The following is a 20,568-nucleotide window of genomic DNA, read 5'->3' on the forward strand; positions in this document are numbered from 1 at the left end:
TGAACGTGACAGATGGGTGGTCCGATGGAAGGTGACAAGGAGAGATTTTGATAAAGATAACATCTGAGTTGCAATGATGAGAAAGTGTGCGTCACACAGAGAGAGGCAGGAAGAGCATTCCAAGCAAAGGAAATAGCAAGTACAAAGGTCCTGAGGCAGTGAGCCTGGAGCAGGATGAGTATGGGTGAGAGCAGTGAGAGATGAAGTCAAAGATGGGGTGGGACACAGATCTTTTTTTTTTGAATTTTATTTTATTTATTTTTTATACAGCAGGTTCTTATTAGTTATCAGTTTTATACACATTAGTGTATATATGTCAATCCCAATCTCCCAAATCATCCCACCACCACCTCCCTTCCTCCGCCCCCCCTGCCACTTTCCCCACCTTGGTGTCCATACGTTTGTTCTCTATGGGACACAGATCTTAATGGGCCTTGCAGGCCACAGGGAAAAGTCTAGATTTTACTCTGGGTGCAGTGGAAACAGGAGTGATGAGGTTAGATTTACATCTTTTCAGCCTATACTTTGGTTCCAATCCGAACGGTGTGTGGGGAGGGGATGGGGAAGGAGGGGAGGCTCATCAGCTCTGCAGGGTGAGTCAGGCTTTAGGGAAGTGAAGACTTGGCAGTGGGGGAGTGCAGTGGCTGGGCCTGAGGTGACTCGGAGGGCAGGGAAACTCCAGGGACGCTGGGCTCTACTCCAAGTTCCCAGGACCCCCCAGCCTGGATGCAGTCACACCCCCTCCCCCTTTCTCACACACTCAGTCATTGTCCCACCTCACCCCCCCTTTCCTGGGCCAGGAAAAGCTGGCACCACAGAGATGTGACAGACCCAGCCCGAGCCTCCGAGCCTCCGATCTGGTGTGTGAGACAGAGCAGAGGGGTCCCACAGCTGCTGGACTTCAAGGCAGGCTTCCCAGAGGAGGTGACTTCTCAGCTCCCTCATCCTCCCCTTGTTTCCTCTGACACAGTTTGAAGACGGGATTCTGGACATCTGCCTGATGCTCTTGGACGTCAACCCCAAGTTCCTGAGGGATGCTGGCCGCGACTGCTCCCGCCGCAGCAGTCCAGTCTACGTGGGCCGGGTGGTGAGCAGCATGGTGAGTGAGTAGCCGGCCCGCCCCAGGGGCCCTCCCTTCCTGTGATGATGGAGGCCAGGCCCCACGCTGGGCATGGTGGGGGGACCCAGGAGATGGGTGAGTCCCAGCTAGGAGACCTTGTATTTGGAGAGACAAGGTACAAATGCGGGTAATGCCATGTGGTCCCTCAAAGCAATCCATTCATTCATTCATTCACTCACTCATCCAGGAAGTATTCATCAAGTGCCACCCACATCCTAGGCACCAGGGAAAAGCAGGTGTAAGACATGAATGGTCTCTAACTTCATAGAGCTTCCGTTCTAGGGTGTGTGTGGGAGGAGACAGGCGGAACCACAGTATCACATGAGTGCACAGTCATAAGTTACGATGCACTCGCCAAAGGGGCCAGATGTGTGACAGTGTCTGAATACAGGGCCTAACCCCAGCAAGGGGCTGGGGGACCTCCCTAAGTGATGAGTCCCGAGGTGACGTAGTAACTGGGAGGAGAAGAGCATCCCAGGCAGAGGGGACAGCTTGTGCAAAGGCTCCCTGAGGAGGGACGGCTGTGGCAGGTTTGAGGAGCAAAAGGGGAGCCAGTATGGCTGGAGCAGAGCACAAGCGGGAGGGGCGGGTGCAGGTGGGCTGCAGAGGGGGCAGGGCCAGACGGTGCAGGCCTCAGGGCCACGGTCAGGAGGCTGCATTTTATTCTCGAGGTTCTGGGAGTCTGGGGGCAAATGACACAATCTGGGCAGGGGCCAGAGGGGGTCTTTGTAAAACTCAGATCACGCCGTGTCACTCCCCTGCCACCCCATGGACAAATTCACATCTCCAGCATCGCCCTCGCTACCTTGACCCCTCTCTACCTCCTCCCTCCCTCTTCTCTCTCCGGTGCCAGCCATCTCTAACCTCCCAGTCTGTCACACCTTGGGATCTTTGCACCTGCTGTTCCTTCAACCTGGAATGCCCTTCCCTGCCTTTTCACCATGTGCGGCACTCAGGCCCACCCTAGTGCAGCCGTCACCCTTTCCCCAGGCTTGGTCCCTCTGACGCTCTCGCTGGTTGCAGGTCAACTGCAACGATGACCAGGGCGTGCTGCTGGGACGCTGGGACAACAACTACAGGGATGGCGTCAGCCCCATGTTCTGGATCGGCAGCGTGGACATCCTGCGTCGCTGGAAGAATGGCGGCTGCCAGCGCGTCAAGTATGGCCAGTGCTGGGTCTTTGCTGCTGTGGCCTGCACTGGTGAGCGGCACGCGGGATGTGAGAGGGCCTGGAACCGCCCTTGGCTTCTGTGAGCCGGGGTCCCTGCAGCCTTCTCCCAGGCCTGATGTGTAACGGAGCCAGGGAGATTTGGTCAAATAAGGGGGCGTCTGATCCCTGTGGTCACGGGGTTTCTGCAGGGAGCCGAATGGTGGATCGGCCCAGGGACTCGAGACGGACTGGCCGGGTTGAATCACAGCTCTGCCTCTGACCCCTGGGAGGACTTGGGCGAGAGAACTGGTGTCTCCAAGCCTCAGTTTCCTCACATGTAAAATGGAGACAGCAGTAACTGACCCAAGTCCCAGGGAGCTCTTAGGACCCGGGGAGATGTCACTTAGCACAGTCTCTGGTTCAAGTTAGGTGGGGTTTGTGGGTTTCCGGGGCAGCTGGGATTCCTCAGCTGGATCCTGGGGCATTTTCTCTGTGTCCGTAAGTCGGCTCACAGTGATTGGATGGACGTTTGCAGGGGCGGGCACAGTGACACACTCCTCTGTTCGGCCAGACTGCCCGTACCCATTCCTCTCTGAATCATTGCGAGATCCCGACAAGCTGCTATTATTAGCTCCTCTTAGAGGAGGAAATGGAGGCACAGGAAGAGAAGTGGCTTGGCCAAGGTCGCACAGCTGGTGAGCGGCACAGCCAGGCTTGGAACGAGGTGGGCCCGGCTCTGCCACAGCCTCCTGGCCTTAGACTGTGATGATGAGGCCTCCCGGGACACCATCCCTGGGACAGGAGTGGAGCCTGGCCCCCTGGGCAGCGGGGACAGGCCTCCCCAAGCCTCAGGTCTGTGCTCTGAAGCCTGTCACATGGTGGGGCAAGGCCTGGGGTTGGGACATCAGCCCTCGCCACGGGCAGCAGAGCGTCCAGACTCTACCCAAGTTGAAAGGCACAGGAACCAGGCAAGAGGTGAAGGGTCACAGCTGCTCCTTCCTTCCTCCTCCCAGTGCCCTCACGTCTCCCAGCCAGAATCCAGGGCCATCGGGGAAGCTCTTGCCCTGGTTGATGGTGGGCACAGGGCAAAGGTCACATCCCTGCCCCTCCCCCGTCTCAGAGACTCAACCTCAATCAAAACTAAAAGTAGAACAGAGGTCCTACAGATTATATTTAGTAGGCCCTTCTGTTTCACTTCGTTTTTTAGATGTTACTTTCTTTACCTTACCCTGAGAATATGTTACTTTTACATTTTACATAAAAAGTAACATAAAAAAATGAAGGAGGAAAAACACCCATAATTCCCTCTGTCAGGAGCACCTAGCATCACCATTCGGGCAGGATTCGTGCCCGGGGTCTTCGTCCCTCCTCTGTGGTCTATAGATGCCACTTGACATCCTGCCTGTTTGTCACCTATCATTCCAACACCAGTCCCTTTCCCAGTTACTCCGGGCTCTCTGTAAACTGTGCTGAGGCACAAATGCAGGCCCTCCTGGCCCACGATGGAGTCCCAGTGCACCTGAACCCCGGGCTAGAGAGGCGGAAACAAGGCCCAGAGAGGCAAAGGGACTGGCCTCAGGCCACACAGCCCGAAGCAGCTGGGGCTGGAACGGAAGGGCTCCTGACCTTTCCCTCTTCTGCTTGCCCCACTGTTCACTCCTCACTGAATCTCTGTCATTCCTTCTTTCCTTCCCTTCCTCCTTTTCTTTCTACTTCACCCACTCCTTCATCCCATTTGACAAATTAGTCTGTGCCAGGCCTGTGCTGGGCTCTGGGGATATAAAATAAGACAGCTCGCTCACTGCCCTCAGAGGACAAATTAAAGAATCCCTCACACACCTGTATATAGGGAACGATGATGAATCCCCAGTTTTGCTATGAATGCAAATGATGGGGTAATCTAAACCCGGCCGGGTGGCCTTCCTGGCCCAGGGAACAGCATATGCCAGTGTCCTGGGGCTGTTGGCAGCATGGAGTGCTGGAGGAGCCGCGAGGCTGGTGTGGCTGGAGCAAAGTGTGCAGGAGGTGGTTAGGGGCCAGGCCCTGCAGGGCAAGGGCCACGGTGGAGGTCTGGCCTTGACCTCGAGGGCTGTGGGGAGCCATTGAGGGTTTAGCAGAGGACTGTTAATGTCAGATTTGCATTTAGAGTCTTTTGTTAGCTGTGATGTGAAAGGGAAAGAGTGGACATGGGGCAACCAGCGAGGTGGGTGCCATTGTCCGGGCAAGGGGATGGCACACCCTTACCAGTGTGCAGTGCTCCCTGGGGTACAGATGGGCACGTGGAGGCCCAAGCGGAGCAGATGTCTCCAGGGCCTCAGCTCACCCCCTAAGCTCTCTCCACTGTGTCCCCCGACCCAGTGCTGCGGTGCCTCGGCGTCCCCACCCGCGTCGTGACCAACTATAACTCGGCCCACGACCAGAACAGCAACCTGCTCATTGAGTACTTCCGCAACGAGTCTGGGGAGATCCAGAGCGACAAGAGCGAGATGATCTGGTGAGGGGGGGCGCTCAGTGGGAAGGATCCCCTGGAGAGGAAACTTGGGGCGATTTCTCAGAGGAGGTCACATTTGAACTGGGTTTAAAAGTTGAACAGTGTTTGGACAAAAGGAAGCGGGCCTTGGAGAGGCTCCAGGAGGGGGAACAGCAGGAGCAAAGGCCAAGAGGAAGGAAAGTCAATGCAGGGAGCATGAAAGGGCATCAGGGAGAACACACCGTCTTGCGGTCTGCACTGCCAGCCTGGGGGTCTGGTCTTGATTCCAAAGGCTTCAGACTGGAGAGGGGTGTGCTGATGACCGTGGGGACAGATCGGAAGCAGGGGGCGGGGCTGTGGTCCAGGCGGGTGGTGGTGGGGTCTGAATCCGGGCAGAGCCTGTGAGCTGAAAAAGAAGGAAGAGTCGAGAAATTAGGAGGTCAGGTCAGCTGGGCTTGCAGAGCCACTGAGAGGGGCAAGGAGGAGGGGAGAGGGGTTGAGGACTCCCAGTGTAGGAGGGAGCACCCGACTGGGGCCCCCAGAGGAAGAGCAAAGTGTCGAGGGGGATGTTCTGGGGTCAGCTTAGGACAAGGCGAGTGTGGACAGCCCGCAGGAGGTGACCGTGAACGTCTGCGTGAGAGTCCTGGTCCACGTTTTGTTTTGTTTCCCCAACAGGAACTTCCACTGCTGGGTGGAGTCGTGGATGACCAGGCCTGACCTGCAGCCTGGATACGAGGGGTGGCAGGCCCTGGACCCCACGCCCCAGGAGAAGAGCGAAGGTGGGTAGGCAGGTGTGGCCCCATTACCGAGATGAAGAAACAGAGGCTGGAGGGGACCCACCCAACAGAGGGGCTCCTCAGCTGGAGAGGGGCAGAGCTGGGGTGCTAACCCAGGTCTGGCTGACTCCAAAGAGCATGGAGTGTTGGGGGACCTCATTGATATTTTATAAAACACCTCTTTTATAATTTGAAAAGTAATTCATGCACATGGTGGAAAACAGAAAATATGGAGAAGCACAAAGAAAAAAAGTCAAATAGCATCTTTGTCCTCTTCCCCCCAAGAAATTTCATTAACATTCACACACAGCTTCCAATAATTTCAAATGAAGCCTTCCTCAGAATAATATTTTAAATACACACAATATAAACCTAGGGTTCAATTACATTGCAATATAGTTATCAAAATTTTTAAAATAAATTTGTGATATAGTAATATATGCTTTATATAACAAGATTTATTAGTAAAGTAAATAAGTTCCATAATTTCGTGGTAGAGATGAACATAATCTATATTTCCAGTTATCTGTAACAACTATAAAGAGATATAAAAATATCTGTGGTTCTTATGAGTGACAAGTCATAAGTGCATCTAAGACTGTGGTTTTTGGTCTTCTTTCACATTCGAAGGAAGTGAAAATAATGATGTAATTTTTTCCCATCCAAGTTTATGAACTCCTGAATTCTATTTGCTGCGCCTTGGGGGTTCCATGGACCCCAGGTTAAGAACTCTTCCTGCACATGGCCTTTCATCCTGGCCCTGTCACTTCTCCATATATCATTAGCATTTCTCTATCAGATAGTTTTCTGTGATTTTAATTTTAATTTAATGTTACCACATTCCATCAAATGGACGCACTGTAATATAGCTACCAAGCCTCTAGTCCTCAGCATTTAAATTTGTGACCAGTTTGAGGCAGTTGTAAACCACACCCAGATAAACACCTAGCTCTCTTGTTCATTTCGTTAGCACACACTCCCTGAGTCAGTGTCCGACACTGACTGCTACTCTCAGTCTGGGCAGGAAACCAGACAGACACACACCCTTGTAAAGTATTGCCTACAGTTGGCTCCCTCATTTCCTTAAGTGCCTTGGGATACATTTCTGTTTATCAAACACATAGCGATAAGTGTTTGCCAATCCTCATTAGGTAGGTACAAATATCCCCACGTGAAGCCAGGACTCAGAGAAGTTAAGTGACTTCTCCAAGGTCACACAGCTAATAAGAGACTGAGCTGAGATTTGAACTCCAGAAGCTGGGTTCCAGGGTCCCCTGGAATTCTTTTTTTTTTTTTTTTGTCTTGTTGCATGCCTTGTAAGATCTCAGTTTCCCAACCAGGGGTTGAACCCCAGGGCCCTGGCAGTGAAAGCACAGAGTCCTAACCACTAGACCACCAAGGAACTCCCTTCCCTGTAATTCTTTTTTTTTTTTTTTTTAATTTATTTATTTGTTTTTGGCTGTGTTGGGTCTTCGTTGCTGCGTGCAGGCTTTCTCTAGTTGCGGCAAGCAGGGGCTACTCTTCGTTGTGGTGCGCGGGCTTCTCATTGCAGTGGCTTCTCTTGTTGCGGAGCACGGGCTCTAGGCACGCGGGCTTCAGTAGTTGTGGCACGTGGGCTCAGTAGTTGTGGCTCACGGGCTCTAGAGCGCAGGCTCAGTAGTTGTGGCGCACGGGCTTAGTTGCTCTGCGGCATGTGGGATCTTCCCAGACCAGGGCTCGAACCCGAGTTCCCTGCATTGGCAGGTGGATTCTTAACCACTGCGCCATCAGGGAAGCCCTCCCCTGCAATTCTTAATTCTTACCTGATGCTGCCTTCTTAGAAATGGAATCCCTGAGTCAAAGGCTATATGGTCTGTAGGTTTTTGGCTATGTGTGGTTAAATTGTGGAAGATTTTGGAGGTACCACCCTCCCCTCAGCCCAGGCTCATCTTACCCTCCTCCTACTCCCAACCAGGGACATACTGCTGTGGCCCGGTTCCCGTTCGTGCCATCAAGGTGGGCGACCTGAGCACCAAGTACGACGCCCCTTTCGTCTTTGCCGAGGTCAACGCCGACGTGGTGGACTGGATCCGGCAGGATGATGGGTCCATGCACAAGTCCATCAACCACTCCCTGGTCGTGGGGCAGAAGATCAGCACAAAGAGCGTGGGCAGAGATCAGCGGGAGGACATTACCTACACCTACAAGTACCCGGAGGGTAGGGGTCCTCAGCTCATCACTGCCTTGCAGATAAGCAGCTTGTTTACCAGCCCAGAGGGCATATGTGTGTGTGTGTGTGTGTGTGTGTGTGTGTGTGTGTGTGTGTGTGTGTTTTCTGGCAGCTTGCAAAAAACAATGATCTGTAGGTTACTCTCCATTTCAAGAAATTCCTTAGAATCAGGTGCAAACTTGACAAACACACTGGGGGCATGGGGACAGTGGTAAAGGATTATTCATTTAGGAAAAGAATTCTATATTCCACAAAAATATTTCATTTGGTTTTTAAGCCTCACTTTCTTTGTTGGTTTGACTCAATAAAACTGAAAGGGATGGCTGTTATACAAGAGAGGCTTTCATCTTAACAGAAAAATCATGATGTCCATGTTGTTTAACAGAGCTTATTAGTGGTGGGAGCTCCAACAATAGATGGTCAATTTCATGCTTTTTTTTTTTTAATCTTTATTTATTTATTTGGCTGCACTGGGTCTTAGCTGCGGCATGCGTGATCTTTAGTTGTGGCATGCGGGATCTTTAGTTGCAGCATGAGGGATCTAGTTCCCCGACCAGGGATCGAAGCCAGGCCCCTTGCATTGGGAGCACGGAATCTTAACCACTGGACCACCAGGGAGGTCCCTCCATGCTTTTTTATTGCAACGTATTTGTGCTGAAGAGGCTTGGAAGTCCGGAGGGGCCACGGAAGAGAAGTTCCTGGAACTCTGTAGTGTTAATTGTTTTAGCATTTCACACACAGGTGGGGAAGTGGGCATGAAGGTAGATTGGAAAGGTTTAAAGAGAAATGGACCAAAAGAAACTTAAAGATAATAAGATGGGCTCAATCAGACACAAAGATGAAGCTTCTTTCTGCTACGAATATTAAATCAGTAGTGGGAAAAAGATGTGGTTTATTTTAAAAATTGGATTTGAGCACATCCAATGGCCAATTCAATAGACAGATATTTTCTAAGCATCTACGATGTGCCAAGCACAGTAGGGTTCACAGAAGTGACTAAGAAACCACAGCCTTTATCTGACCCCCGTTGACTCTCCAGGGCTGACTGGGGATTGGGTATTAAGTGGCCGTGCTCTAGTGGGAAGGGCTAAAACAGAAGGAAAAGATGATTTCCCTGGCCTCTGAAAGGTCTAGAGCTGATGATTTGATAGAAGAAATAAATATGTACCCAACAACACTGGGGACAAAAATAAAAGGCACATGGGGAGAAGTAAATGGAATATAAAGCAGGGGGCAGTCATTCCTGCTGGAAAGCTCAACAGATAGAGAAGGGAGGGAAAGGATTTCAGGTAGAAGTGGTCCCTGTGCAAATGCTTAGAGGTGAGAAAGTTCTCATTGTATCAGTGCCTACTAGGCACCAAACACTGTTGTAGGCATTGGGTATGACTTAAGATTAAGTAACACAGTCTTAGTCCTCAAGAGGCTTGAGAGTGTAAGCATATGAACAGAAAAAAACCTGGTGGGCCAGAACACCATGACAGGCAATAGGCAGCTATGAAACTCCAAAAGACATTGTGACTCTTTCATCCTGGGAAAGGAGGAGTCAGAGAAGGCATCCTGGAAGAGGGGTCATTTGGGGATGGGTCTTGAGGGATGTATAGGAGTTCACTTGTGGAAAGTAAATAAAATACTCTTTCCTCCTCCTGGCACAGTAATGTAAAGAAGGGGCTCCCTCAGGGGTGCTCTGAGTCACCAGGACTCTGAGAAGCCAGCTTGCCCTGCTCCCAGCCTCCTTCTCATTGATCCCCCTTCCAGCTGTGATGAAGCTCTCTTCCCTGTCCCCACAGGGTCCGCAGAGGAGAGGGAAGCCTTCGCAAGGGCCAACCACCAGAACAAACTGGCTGATAAAGAGGAGACAGGGGTGGCCATGCGGATCCGTGCGGGCAGGCAGGAACAGGGGCAGTGACTTTGACGTCTTTGCCCACATCACCAACAACACTGCGAGGACCACACTGGCTGCCTCCTGCTCTGTGCCCGCACCGCCAGCTACAACGGGATCCTGGGACCCGAGTGTGGCACCAAGGACCCTGCTCAACTTTCCCTGGAGCCCTTCTCTGGTAAGGCCCTGTGTTCCTGGAGCAGCTGTTGACCACCTGACGACATGCTAGGTCGTGCCCTGAGAGCTGATCGTGTGCCATCTACCTCACAGACACTCCATCGCCCTCACTGTGCGTCAGGCCCTGTCCTCGGCACTTTATAAATAGCAACCCAGTTCCTCATTATAACAAAAGTAGGAGGTGGATTCTTTATATGGCCCCGTTTTCCAGGATGAGAAGACTGAGCACAGAGAGGTTTAGTAACTTTCCCAAGGCCACACAGGAAGTGACAGGACGGAGACTTGAACCTGTACTCGCAGCAACTATTCTATTTCATTCCATCTCATCTCGCAGGACCCCTGACTGCTTTCCAGACTCTCTGCTGCCCCTTCCAGCAAATTCCTTTCCTCCGTCTCCAGCAACTCACACTACAGGTGCCTCTCCCCAGAGCCCCTTTGAGAACCTCTCCTATTTCTCTGGAGGTTCTCAGGCTTAGAGAGAAGAGATTCAAGACGAGCACTACCCAGAGAACTTTCTGTGATATAAGGATACCCTGTATCTGCGTTGTCCAGTGCGGTGGCCACTAGCTCCATGTGGCTAGTGTGGGCTTGCAGTGTGGCTGGTGTTAATTATGGGACTAAAGTTTTAATTTCACTTAAACAGCCGCATGTGGCCGGAAGCTACCATACTGGACAGTGTGGCTCTAACAGTGATAGGAAAGGAAAAGTCCTGATCTTCTCCTCTTCCATGGCTCCAGTGCCTGGTCCGGCCTCCCTGGGAGCAGGTCCCCTTCCCCTTTTGGGGCTGAAATAATGTCAGTAGCTCACCCAGCCCTCAACCCTGGGCAGAGCCTCTGTCGCTCTGGCTTCTTGGTCGGATGCCTGCACAGTCATCGTCCCCTTGATCCCTTTCTCTGCTGGCTTTGTCACCACGCCTGGTTATCTCCCTAAAATTAAGCTGGAGGCCCTGAGAGGGGTTGCAGCTGCCGAGGTCACTTAGGGAGGCAGCACGGAGCCCAGTCTCCTATCCCCCCCAGCAGCCCATTCTCCGTTCCTGCACTTGGAGCCTGTGGGCATGGGGAGGGCAGGGGGGTCTTCGAGTTGGGAGAGGACCTGTGGTCAGCATGATCTGAGTAGAACATCAGTCAACCCTGGGGCCTCTATCTCAGGCCGACCTCAGGCACCCTGGAGCCACACGCCAGGACAGAGCAGACCCTCTGTCAGGGTCCCTGAGCAGCGGCAAAGCTCTAGGGGCAGAGCCACGTGGCACCAGGGCTGGGGCCCCATCACTTATGCTGCTAAAAGGCGTGTTCGGAGGCCAGACTTGGCTTTGAATCTGGCCTCTCCCACCTTCTGTTATTATTATTATTATTAATTTTGGCCGCGCCATGTGGCGTGTGGGATCTTAGTTCCCCGACCAGGGATCCAACCTGTGCCCCCTGCATTGGGAGCTCAGAGTCTTAACCACTGGACCACCAGGGAAGAACCTCTCCCACCTTCTAGATGTATAACCTTGGGCCTTGAATCACTCATCCATCAAATGGGGCATTACCATGCCCCTCATGGGCTGCGAAGGAGCTGTGTGCTCAGGAAAGATCTGGAAAGTGTATAATGGTGCCTGGACACGGCAGGGCTCTTCACTGTTCGCTGAGCAAGTGCCGACAGGTGTGCAGAGGCCGAAAAGCATCTTTCCTGAACCCTGCTGTGCCAGGCAATGGTCTCAGGGCCGGGCTCAGTGCTTCCTGAGTCACTGCCAACCTTGCTGGTGTGCAGAGGACTCGGCTCTCATCTCCACATCCAGGCCCCGAGTCAGGGGCAGGGCTCCATCCCTACAGGTGTGTGGGGTGGTCGGGATACCGAGGTCCTAGTTCCTGCAGGAACAGCCCACAGACTGTGGGCTCCTGGCTACTTCTCTTCTCCATTCCAGGCCCCGGGTTCCCCATTTATACAAAGTCTGGTTCATCTTTGAAGAGCCCTTCTAGCCCCTTTGTGTGAATGCACACGTGTCAGTTCTTCCTCACGCTCAGAACTGCTTCAAAGGGAGGAAGTGTCTTTCCTGGAATGTGTATCATAAGGTGAACTCCAATCTGAACCAGGGATGCCAGAATAACTTCCACCCAGGCTGCTGTTGAGTCACCCTTTGCCTCCCAGATACCCTCAGGCCATTCGCAGCATCTTCTGCTTCAGCCACAGCCCCAGTGTCTTCTTCTCTGGGATGGTGTCACAGCGGAGGGGTCCCTCCTGCTACGGAGACCTCTGAGGGGCACAGCCTGTCGGGAGAGGGCAGAGGAGAGCAGTGGTCCTGCGTGTTGCCCTCAGGTGGGGCTAGGCCAGGATGCCCTATTGAGGCTTCCAAGGCCAAAGTCAACCTGAGAGTGATTCTCCCACCCTGTGAGACCCTGAACTTTGGCTGAGTTGCTCGTTATTCTCTGATGATAAGATCTGGGGGATTTCCATGTGCTAGCGGACAGGAAGCCAGGCCTAGGACAGCTGAACTGAATCCAGCTGTCCCCCACCCCGCCTCCTTGCTCTCTCCCTTCCTGCCACCCACCCCTTCTCTCTCTCTGGATACCCTCACCCCTCCAGGTGGGTCATGAGGAATGCAGGCAGCGTGATCTCTGTGATGATCAAAGGAATCATCTAAGGAATGAATAGACACTAACCGCAAACGTTTACCTCTTTCAGCCAGCATCTGGCCCGAAGCCAAGGCCAAGGCCCCTGGCCTGTAGACGGCAATTCTCAAAGGTCCAGCCCCACGCTGACCTAAGCCTCCTGGAAAAGTTAACAGCTGGGGCCACCTCCTCCAGGCTCCTGGAGGACAATGGTTTCCTTCTTTCCTGTGGAGCTGGTCAGAGTTTCCACTCTGCTCCACCAGGTCCTGACCCAGGAATTTTCACTCCTTTTTGTCCTTTTTGGCAGAAGTTTTGGTTTTTTTTTCCCCCCACGTCATCTGAGCAGAGGTTGGGGCAGATCCACCCCAGTAATGAGTGACTAGAGGGCTGGGCACACATTTTCCAGAGAGTGGGACGGGGAACACCAATGTGCCCAGCCAGGACCTGGACCTTGACTCATGCAGAGAGAAGGTGACCGTCTGCTCGGGCCTTCACGGCCCTAGAGATGACCTCCCAGCGGGTGCTCACTGGCCCGGGCACCCCAGATCCTTGCTAATCTCCCTCTTCAACAGTAAGCTCAGGTCTCAAACTCAGAGCCCTCAGCAAATGAGAATATCGGCCTGAAATGAATAAACATGACTTTGTTTGCTGGTGTTTGTTTTTACCAGCTTCCTTCTACTTATGGTAAATGAGACAGGTTTTCTGCAAATAATGATGAAAAGGTTCCCTAAGCAAAAAAGGTTAAAAAGTGAGGGGACTGAAAGAAAAATTATTTAATGAGGAGTTACTCAGACGTGTGGAAAATCACATGAATGGCTGGAGTTTGGGAAACGCTGGTCTAGTGCAGGGACGGAGGGGACAGATGGCAGAAAAAGAAGAAACAGCATCTCCCATCATGGCACTGGGACAGTGAGGAGAGGTTGGCTGGGCTCCATGGAGCCCCAGGACCGTCCCTCCAACATTGTTGTTTGATGGGGGGAAGCCCGAGGAGCAGAAGGGATTTTTCCCAAGGTTCCCTGCGACCGAGTGAACAAGCAGGGCCTGTGGAGAATCAGTCCTGTGCCCTTTTCACTGCTCCTTCCTGCCTCCTATAAGCTGACCCCTGGTGCCCTAAGGCTTCAGTGTTCTTGTCAGAGAAATGGGGCTGCAATCCACACTTTGCTTCTCTGCAGTGGGAGGGGTTGGCCCTGCCGGCTTCTTTCTCACCCCTATCACTTGTGTGGCTCTTGCTCTGAAATGACCTCTGATCTTAGCTCTGCCCAGCGGGTGCCAGATGTCCCAGGGAACAGAGGAGAAACAGAGAGGGGAGGTCATCTTCCCAGGCTCACACAGTCAGTCAGTGGCCAAGCAGGGCCAGCTCTCCTGATCTGAACACTTACTGGCAGAAGTGTTTCTTCATCTGTAAATGGGTACAATTCTACCGACCTCATGGGGGGAAATGGAGGTCCTGAGAGGTGGAGTGACTTGCCCAGCATCCCCAGTTAGCAAAGGGCAGAGGCAGGATTAAAGCCCAAGCCTCCCCTCCCCACTTCCTCCCTGGGAGCCTTGGAGCCAGGGCAGGTGAGGGAAAGTGCTGGGACATGCACATCCATTCACCAGCTGTGTGACCTCGAGTTCATTACCTGCCCTCTCTGTGCCTTGTGGAGATGCCATAGGAGAGGTGGGGGCCACGATTCAGATGTCATGAGTGCTCTCCCCTCTCCCCTCCTGCAGAGAAGAGCATTCCCCTTCGAATCCTCTACGAAAAGTATTGTGACTGCCTGACCGAATCGAACCTCATCAAGGTGCGGGGCCTCTTCGTTGAGCCAGCTGCCAACAGCTACCTGCTGGCTGAGAGGGACATCTATCTGGAGAATCCAGAAATCAAGATCCAGGTAAGGGCTGGCTGGGTCCCCGGACAGGTCCCCACACGTGCATGCACCTCCCTCCCTGCAACCTCAAGATCTCTGATGCCCCAGGTTCCTCAGATCCTAGGTTCATCAAAGAAAAGCATCATGAAGCAGAAAGAATTTGGGACTCACAGCCTCTAGTAATGAATCCAAAAATCCCAGAGTAGTAGGATCATGGCACTTAGGGATCTCAGACTCATGGACCCTTAAAAGCTAAACTACTAATGCTAGATTCCCAGGTCCTGGGGCCCTGGTGGGGCAGGAAGGGATGTGTTGTTAAGGGCACAGACTCTGGAGTCTATTTATTCATCTATAAAATGGGTGTTGTAAGGATTAAGTGTGCATCTACAGGAAGCACATAGAACCGTATCCAGCACATTATGAGGGCTCAATAAAAACTGACTATTCTTATCACCAACTTCATGGTCATCATAGTGATTCACTTGGAGGAGTCACAGCCCCAGATCCCCAAACGCTGCAGTTACAAATAAATGGTAAAGAGCAGAGCAGGAGGGAGTGGGCACTGTGTGCCAGACAGTCTGCTAGGAGCTTGCACATATTAGCTCAGTTAATCCTCATGAGAACCCTGCGGTCAGGCATGTCTCTCCTATGAAGAAACCAAGGCTCAGAGAGGGTAGTAACTTTGCCGAGGTCACACAGTGAGAAAGGGGCAGAGATCAGCCTGGCTCCAAAGACTCTGATCTTTCCACCCTAGACCCTAGAATGAGGGAGGCATTTTACACATCCTGTGGGTTGCGTGGAGCCTCACTTCAGCTCCATGAAGGAGGCCTGGGCAGGTGTCATCATCTGTGTTTTCCAGATGAGGCGAGGAATGTTAGCGGCGGAGCTGGGCAGACATTGGGCCAAATTGCAGCAAAGATGGAGATGGCCCAGTTGGGACCCTGCATGCCCTTGAGGGGCTGTGGGCTGCTCTCCCTCCGTGCTGCCCCTGACATCTGCCCCATGCCTCCTCTAGATCCTGGGAGAGCCCAAGCAGAATCGCAAGCTGGTGGCTGAGGTGTCCCTGTGGAACCCGCTCACCGTGCCGCTGTCAGGCTGCACCTTCACCGTGGAGGGGGCGGGCCTGACCGACGAGCAGAAGACCGTGGAAATGTAAGTGCTGGTCCCTCCAGCCTGGGGGCCTGGGAGCAGAGGGCAGATGCTGCGGGGGGAAGGGCGCCCTCCAGCACTGAACCCAGGCCCGTAACCCCCTCTTCTCCCTTCCCACACACCCACCCACACACCTGCCTAATATTCTCCCGTGTCTACGCCCAAATACCCACACGTTAGCTGCGTTGTGTGCACATGTGTTCACAAACCTAAACAGGTACACATTCACTAAGCACCCACCTCGGGACACCCGAGTCCTCACATACACACAGGTGTACATGCGTGGCTGCGTGGTGTACCCTCATGGATACATATTTATATATACGTACACTTACGAGCATACACACTTCTTCTTTTTCACTTTTTCATTGTAATGTAATTTGCATAAAGCATACAAGTCACGTATGTACAGCTCAATGCATTTTCATGCATGTGGTCACATGAGCATCCACACTCTTACCCCCAAGCACGCCATCCACTTTCATGTACACACACACAAACACACCAGCCCCTCTACACATAGGAGGGCAGATGGCCCAGACCTTCAGAGAGTGGTGAGCGGGACCCATTTTATTCTGTCGGCACAAAGCTATACATCCATGGAGTTTCTGGGCTAAGATCTCAGTAGTCATGTGTCATCCTGGCCTGTCCCCATCGTGGGGACCAGGCCAGGGCCCTGATCTCACCCTCTTTCTCTCTCTTTCTCCCAGCCCGGACCCCGTGGAGGCGGGGGCGGAAGTCAAGGTGAGGGTGGACCTGCTGCCCCGGAACGCGGGCCGCCACAAGCTGGTGGTGAACTTCGAGAGCGACAGGCTGAAGGCCGTGAAGGGCTTCAGGAACGTCATTATTAACACCTCCTAAGGGCCCCCGTGCCAGCCCCACCTGAGCCAGCCGAGGGCCCCCAACTTGACCCCAATCTTTATCCCAAGCTAATGAGCAAAATTTGCCCCTTCTTGGGCCCCGGACCCCAGGGCAGGGTGGGCTGCCTATGGGCGCTCTTTGGAATTGAATGTACTTCCGGCCCATCTGGTCCCCCTGAGCCTGGCTCCCCACCTCCCTCACCTGTGAGGAATGTTTTGTGCCTCCACAGTAGGAGCCCTGATCTTGGCTGACTGGGGCCGGGGGGTGGGCCGGGGAGGAGGGACTCCCGCCTCCCTTCCCAGCCCAGATGCCATTTGGAAAGCCACTGACCACCCGCCATATTGTTTGATCAATTCCAGAGCCCCTTCCCTGGGAGCAGGTGAGAAAAAGTGTGCCCAGTGACCAGATCAAGGAACTGAGCTCCCTAGGGTGTCCTGAACCCCTTCCCCAGATTGTGCCCAGGCCCCAGGGGCTGTTGGCAGAGCCTGAGCAGGTGCAGATCGGGAGGGTCCCAGGAACAGTCCAGACCCAAGCTCCCCCCACATCCCAGCAGCCCCGGCCCAATAGTACCCCCGCACCCCGCAATTGTGAGGCACCTACTAAGTGCTTCCTGGGCTCACACGGCCACCAACCCATTTAATTGCCATGGGAAACTGCAGAGTGGGAGCCGCTTTCTCGATGAGGAGACTGCAGCTTGGAGAAGGGAGGTGGCCCTCCCTGCACCGCTGGATATTTGCAAGGCTGCTTAATATGAAGGTGCAGGAACGGAGCCAGGCCTTCTGGCTCTGAGTCCAGGGCCCCGTTCACCACACCAGCCCTGAGCTGACTGTCAGAGAGGCCATTTGGGGCCTGATCAAAAAGGATCCAGTTAGGATGAGGAGGTGGGGAGGAAACTGGAGGGGTTAGAGCCCTGGGTTTGAGCCCCAAGTCTGGCCAGCCACTGCCTTCCCCTCTCTGGGCCTCAGTCTGCTTCTCGGTCACAGAGTGGTGGAACCAGCTCGTCTCCAAGGCCCCTTCAGCTCTGCACTGCTGGTGCCTCATATGACTCAGCCTTGCCAATGACATTGAGTCTTACTCCCTGGCTTCACAGAGCCTTAGGTCACAGGCCAGGATGTTTCGGAGAGTGAGACCATGACCATGACCACCTTCCTGCCCCCAGCCCTGTCTGAGTCCCCCACCTGTGCCCAGGCATCTTCCTTCAGAGCCCAGTTGTAGGGGAAAAGAGCCCCGGAGGCCCCTGTCCTACCCGTGACCCCACCCACCACAATGCGTAGACTTCACAGGAGCCTTAAGTTGCCTGTGCTGGTCACTCACCAACAAAGCTGGCATCTCAGCCACCCCCTCTTTGAAGAGCCAGGGCCCTGGAACACAGCCCTTGCCCCTGACTAAGCTCGGGGACCCCACAAGTTGCCATCTCTGACTTTACCCCTCGCTCTCTCCATGTGACTGGGCCTCCCTCAGCCTGGAAGAGGGAAGCAGGGAGAATTCTGTATCTGGAGTGGGGTCAAAGCCTCCAGAGTCCCCCAAATCCCAGAGAGGGATTTGGGGAAAGTCACGCTGATGCACTTAGAACTTTCTGCTTTGCACAGGAAGAAGCACTTGAGCCGAAATATATATGTTCTATATAAATATTGCTCGATTTCTCTATGGTTTTATAAATACTTCTGGGTTCCAAGCAAGCAGTAGATGTGCTTTTGAGCCACAAAGAGCAAGTACTGAAATAAAAGAGTTTATTTTTCACATTCAAACCAGGTCTGGTCTGTTCGCTGCATGCTTTTGAGGAGGGTGGGTGGGTGAGCTCACTTAACATCTGGACCAGCCACTTCCTGCCTAAGAGCCTTTCCCTAGCCTCAGTGCCTCCCTCAGATCTAAACTTTACTGGCATTCAATGCTCTACAACTGTCCAGCTCCACCTCCAGCCCCTTCTCCAAACAAACCATGTTCAGACCAGAATGAACTGCCTGTATCTCTTCTAACATCCTGTGTACTTGTCAACCTCTTAGCTTGGAGTGCCCCTCTTTTTCCTTAGCCAGCTTGTGAACTCCTATTCATCTTATAATGCTTAACACTAAAGTCACCTCTTCTGTGACGCCTACCCAGATTTCTTCTCAGAACCCTGGAACATGGACAACTCAAACATTTATCACAGTGACTTTTAGTTCCATGTTGATATACCTGTCCCCCTCCCCATCCTGTCTGAAGTCCCCAAGGGCAGAGACCAAGAATCTCTTAAACATACACTAATAAATGCTGGATCAATGTGTTTCAACTCAGCTCACATAAGACCAGTGCTGTACAGTAGAAATATAACATGAGCCACAAATGCAAGCCATATATGTAATTTAAATTTTCTAGTGGCCATATTAAAAAGAGAAAAAGAAACAGGTAAAATACATTTTAATAATGCATTTTATTTAAACTAATATGTCTGAGATATTGTTATTGCAACACATAATCAACATAAAAATTATGAGTGAGATATTTTACATTCTTAATTTTCATACAAAGTCTTTTAATGTGGTGTGCATTTTACACTGACAGCCTGTTTCAATTCGAACTAGCTGCCTTTCAAGTGCTCCATGGCTGCAGGTGGCTACTGGCTACTACATTGTGTTACCGAGCAAGGGCTCATGTGCCTGCCACACAGAAAGCCAAACTCTGACATTGGGTGTTTGCAGCAAAGTAAGGTTTTATTTGCAGGGCGCCAAGCAAGGAGAATGGGTAGCTCATGCTCAAAAGACCTGAACTCCCCGATGGCTTTCAGGGGAAAGACAGTGTGAGGGGATATGGTCTGGCTTTCAGGGGAAAGACAGTGTGAGGGGATATGGTCGCAGGATGCGTGATCAGCTTGTGGACCTTCTTCTGATTGGTTGGTGGTGAGGTAACAGGTGATGTTTCAGGAATCTCAACCTTCTGGTTCCAGCCAGTCCGGGGTACGTGCTTGTGGTCAGCATGTAGGCGCCATCCTCCACCTGGGCGGGGGGTGGGTCTTAGTTTCTACAGAACAACTCAAAGATATGCATCAGATCGTTATCTATATCCTTTCAGGAGGAACTGGGAGCCCTGTGACTCTATGGTCCTCATCAGTAACTGCTTGAATCTGCTCTTTGGAACTCAGGGAAGGCCTAGGAGACTAAAGCCTTTTTTTTTCAAACAAGAAACAGGGGACACAGAGGGACTTTTGTACCTGGGAAGTCCCCACAAGGTCCTGCTTGGTTTCAATCCCCTCTTTTCGTTGATACTCTTCAATCCTTAGGGGAACAGGGGTGGGACAAGAAAGTGAATAAAGTTTTGGACAGAGAGAGATGAATCATAAACTCAGCAGGGGAACTCAGTTTCAGGGGACTCAGTTTCAATTGAATGGTTCCAGGTCTAGACTGATTCCAGGAGTGTGGGGATTTGGTCATTCATGTCATTCCCCACCAATGAAGCACTAATCAATGTTTATTGATTGAATAGATGATGGAAGACAGTCTCTGCCTTCAGGGAACCCATGTTGAAACATCTGACATGCATGCAAAAAATAAATCAAACTCAAAGCGTGACATCACATTTTCGGGGTGCTAAATCCTTCTGTTCCTTAAAAACTACACCTGGGTCTGGCCTTGATGGCCTGAGCATTTTATCAATTAGTGACCAGCAAGAAAATAGAAAACACTCGGCTATTTCAGGTGGAGAGGGAGTTTACAAGGGAAACTGACTCCAAAAACATCTGAGGTGCTGGAAGAGCAGAGGGAGAAGGAGTGGTACCCAGATATCGGGAAGCAGCTGCCACCCAGGATGCTCAGGGGCCCAGGAGCCGGTCCCCACCCCCCAGCTGCTGGAGGCACTGTCACTCCAGCTCTGGAACCAACAGAGCAGCCGAATCTACAAATCCTGCTGAAGTCAGCCCTGCTAGGAGCCAGAGGCAGGCTGGCATCTCTCATCCTCCTGGCTTCTCCCCACTGGCAGATCCTCACCAGAAATAGCTGGTGAGGGGCTCTGGCAAATATCATTTTCAGGCTTCCAGGCCCTGAAAAACAGAGATGGCAAGGCAAGGGTTGGGGGTCATGGAGCTGAGTGGCCGATACCTATGGCTGCTCCCTTTGTAAGAACACCCTTCCAATCATCTCCACCTAAGGAACTCAGCTTTCAAAACCCTGCTCCAGAGAGACCTCCTCTGTGAAGCCTTCCTGGACTGCAGCCAACTGCTTCAAGCTCTGTTCCCCTTGGCATATGGTAGAGAGCCCTTTACAACACTCAGGTTAGACTGGATTAGGACCAGCTGCTGATGTGCCTGGCCCATGCTCTGGAGCACCCCAAGAGCAGAGTCAGGGCACACCTCACACAAGGGGGT

General features: G+C 52.5%; 1 protein-coding gene across 1 annotated transcript in view; it reads left to right on the forward strand.

The window, feature by feature from the left end:
• The window catches only part of TGM2 (transglutaminase 2), a 32,318-nt gene extending 14,344 nt beyond the window's left edge, over positions 1-17,974 (forward strand). Inside the window, 11 exon segments of the mRNA XM_036827137.1 lie at positions 971-1,099; positions 2,144-2,321; positions 4,629-4,764; positions 5,416-5,519; positions 7,471-7,713; positions 9,513-9,615; positions 9,617-9,663; positions 9,666-9,782; positions 14,086-14,246; positions 15,238-15,374; positions 16,082-17,974. Coding sequence (XP_036683032.1) covers positions 971-1,099; positions 2,144-2,321; positions 4,629-4,764; positions 5,416-5,519; positions 7,471-7,713; positions 9,513-9,615; positions 9,617-9,663; positions 9,666-9,782; positions 14,086-14,246; positions 15,238-15,374; positions 16,082-16,232 — 1,506 coding nt within the window. The 3' untranslated portion in view covers positions 16,233-17,974.
• The last annotated feature ends 2,594 nt before the right edge of the window (positions 17,975-20,568 follow it).

The sequence above is a fragment of the Balaenoptera musculus genome, chromosome 15, assembly GCF_009873245.2.
Source record: "Balaenoptera musculus isolate JJ_BM4_2016_0621 chromosome 15, mBalMus1.pri.v3, whole genome shotgun sequence".
Classification (NCBI taxonomy): domain Eukaryota; kingdom Metazoa; phylum Chordata; class Mammalia; order Artiodactyla; family Balaenopteridae; genus Balaenoptera; species Balaenoptera musculus.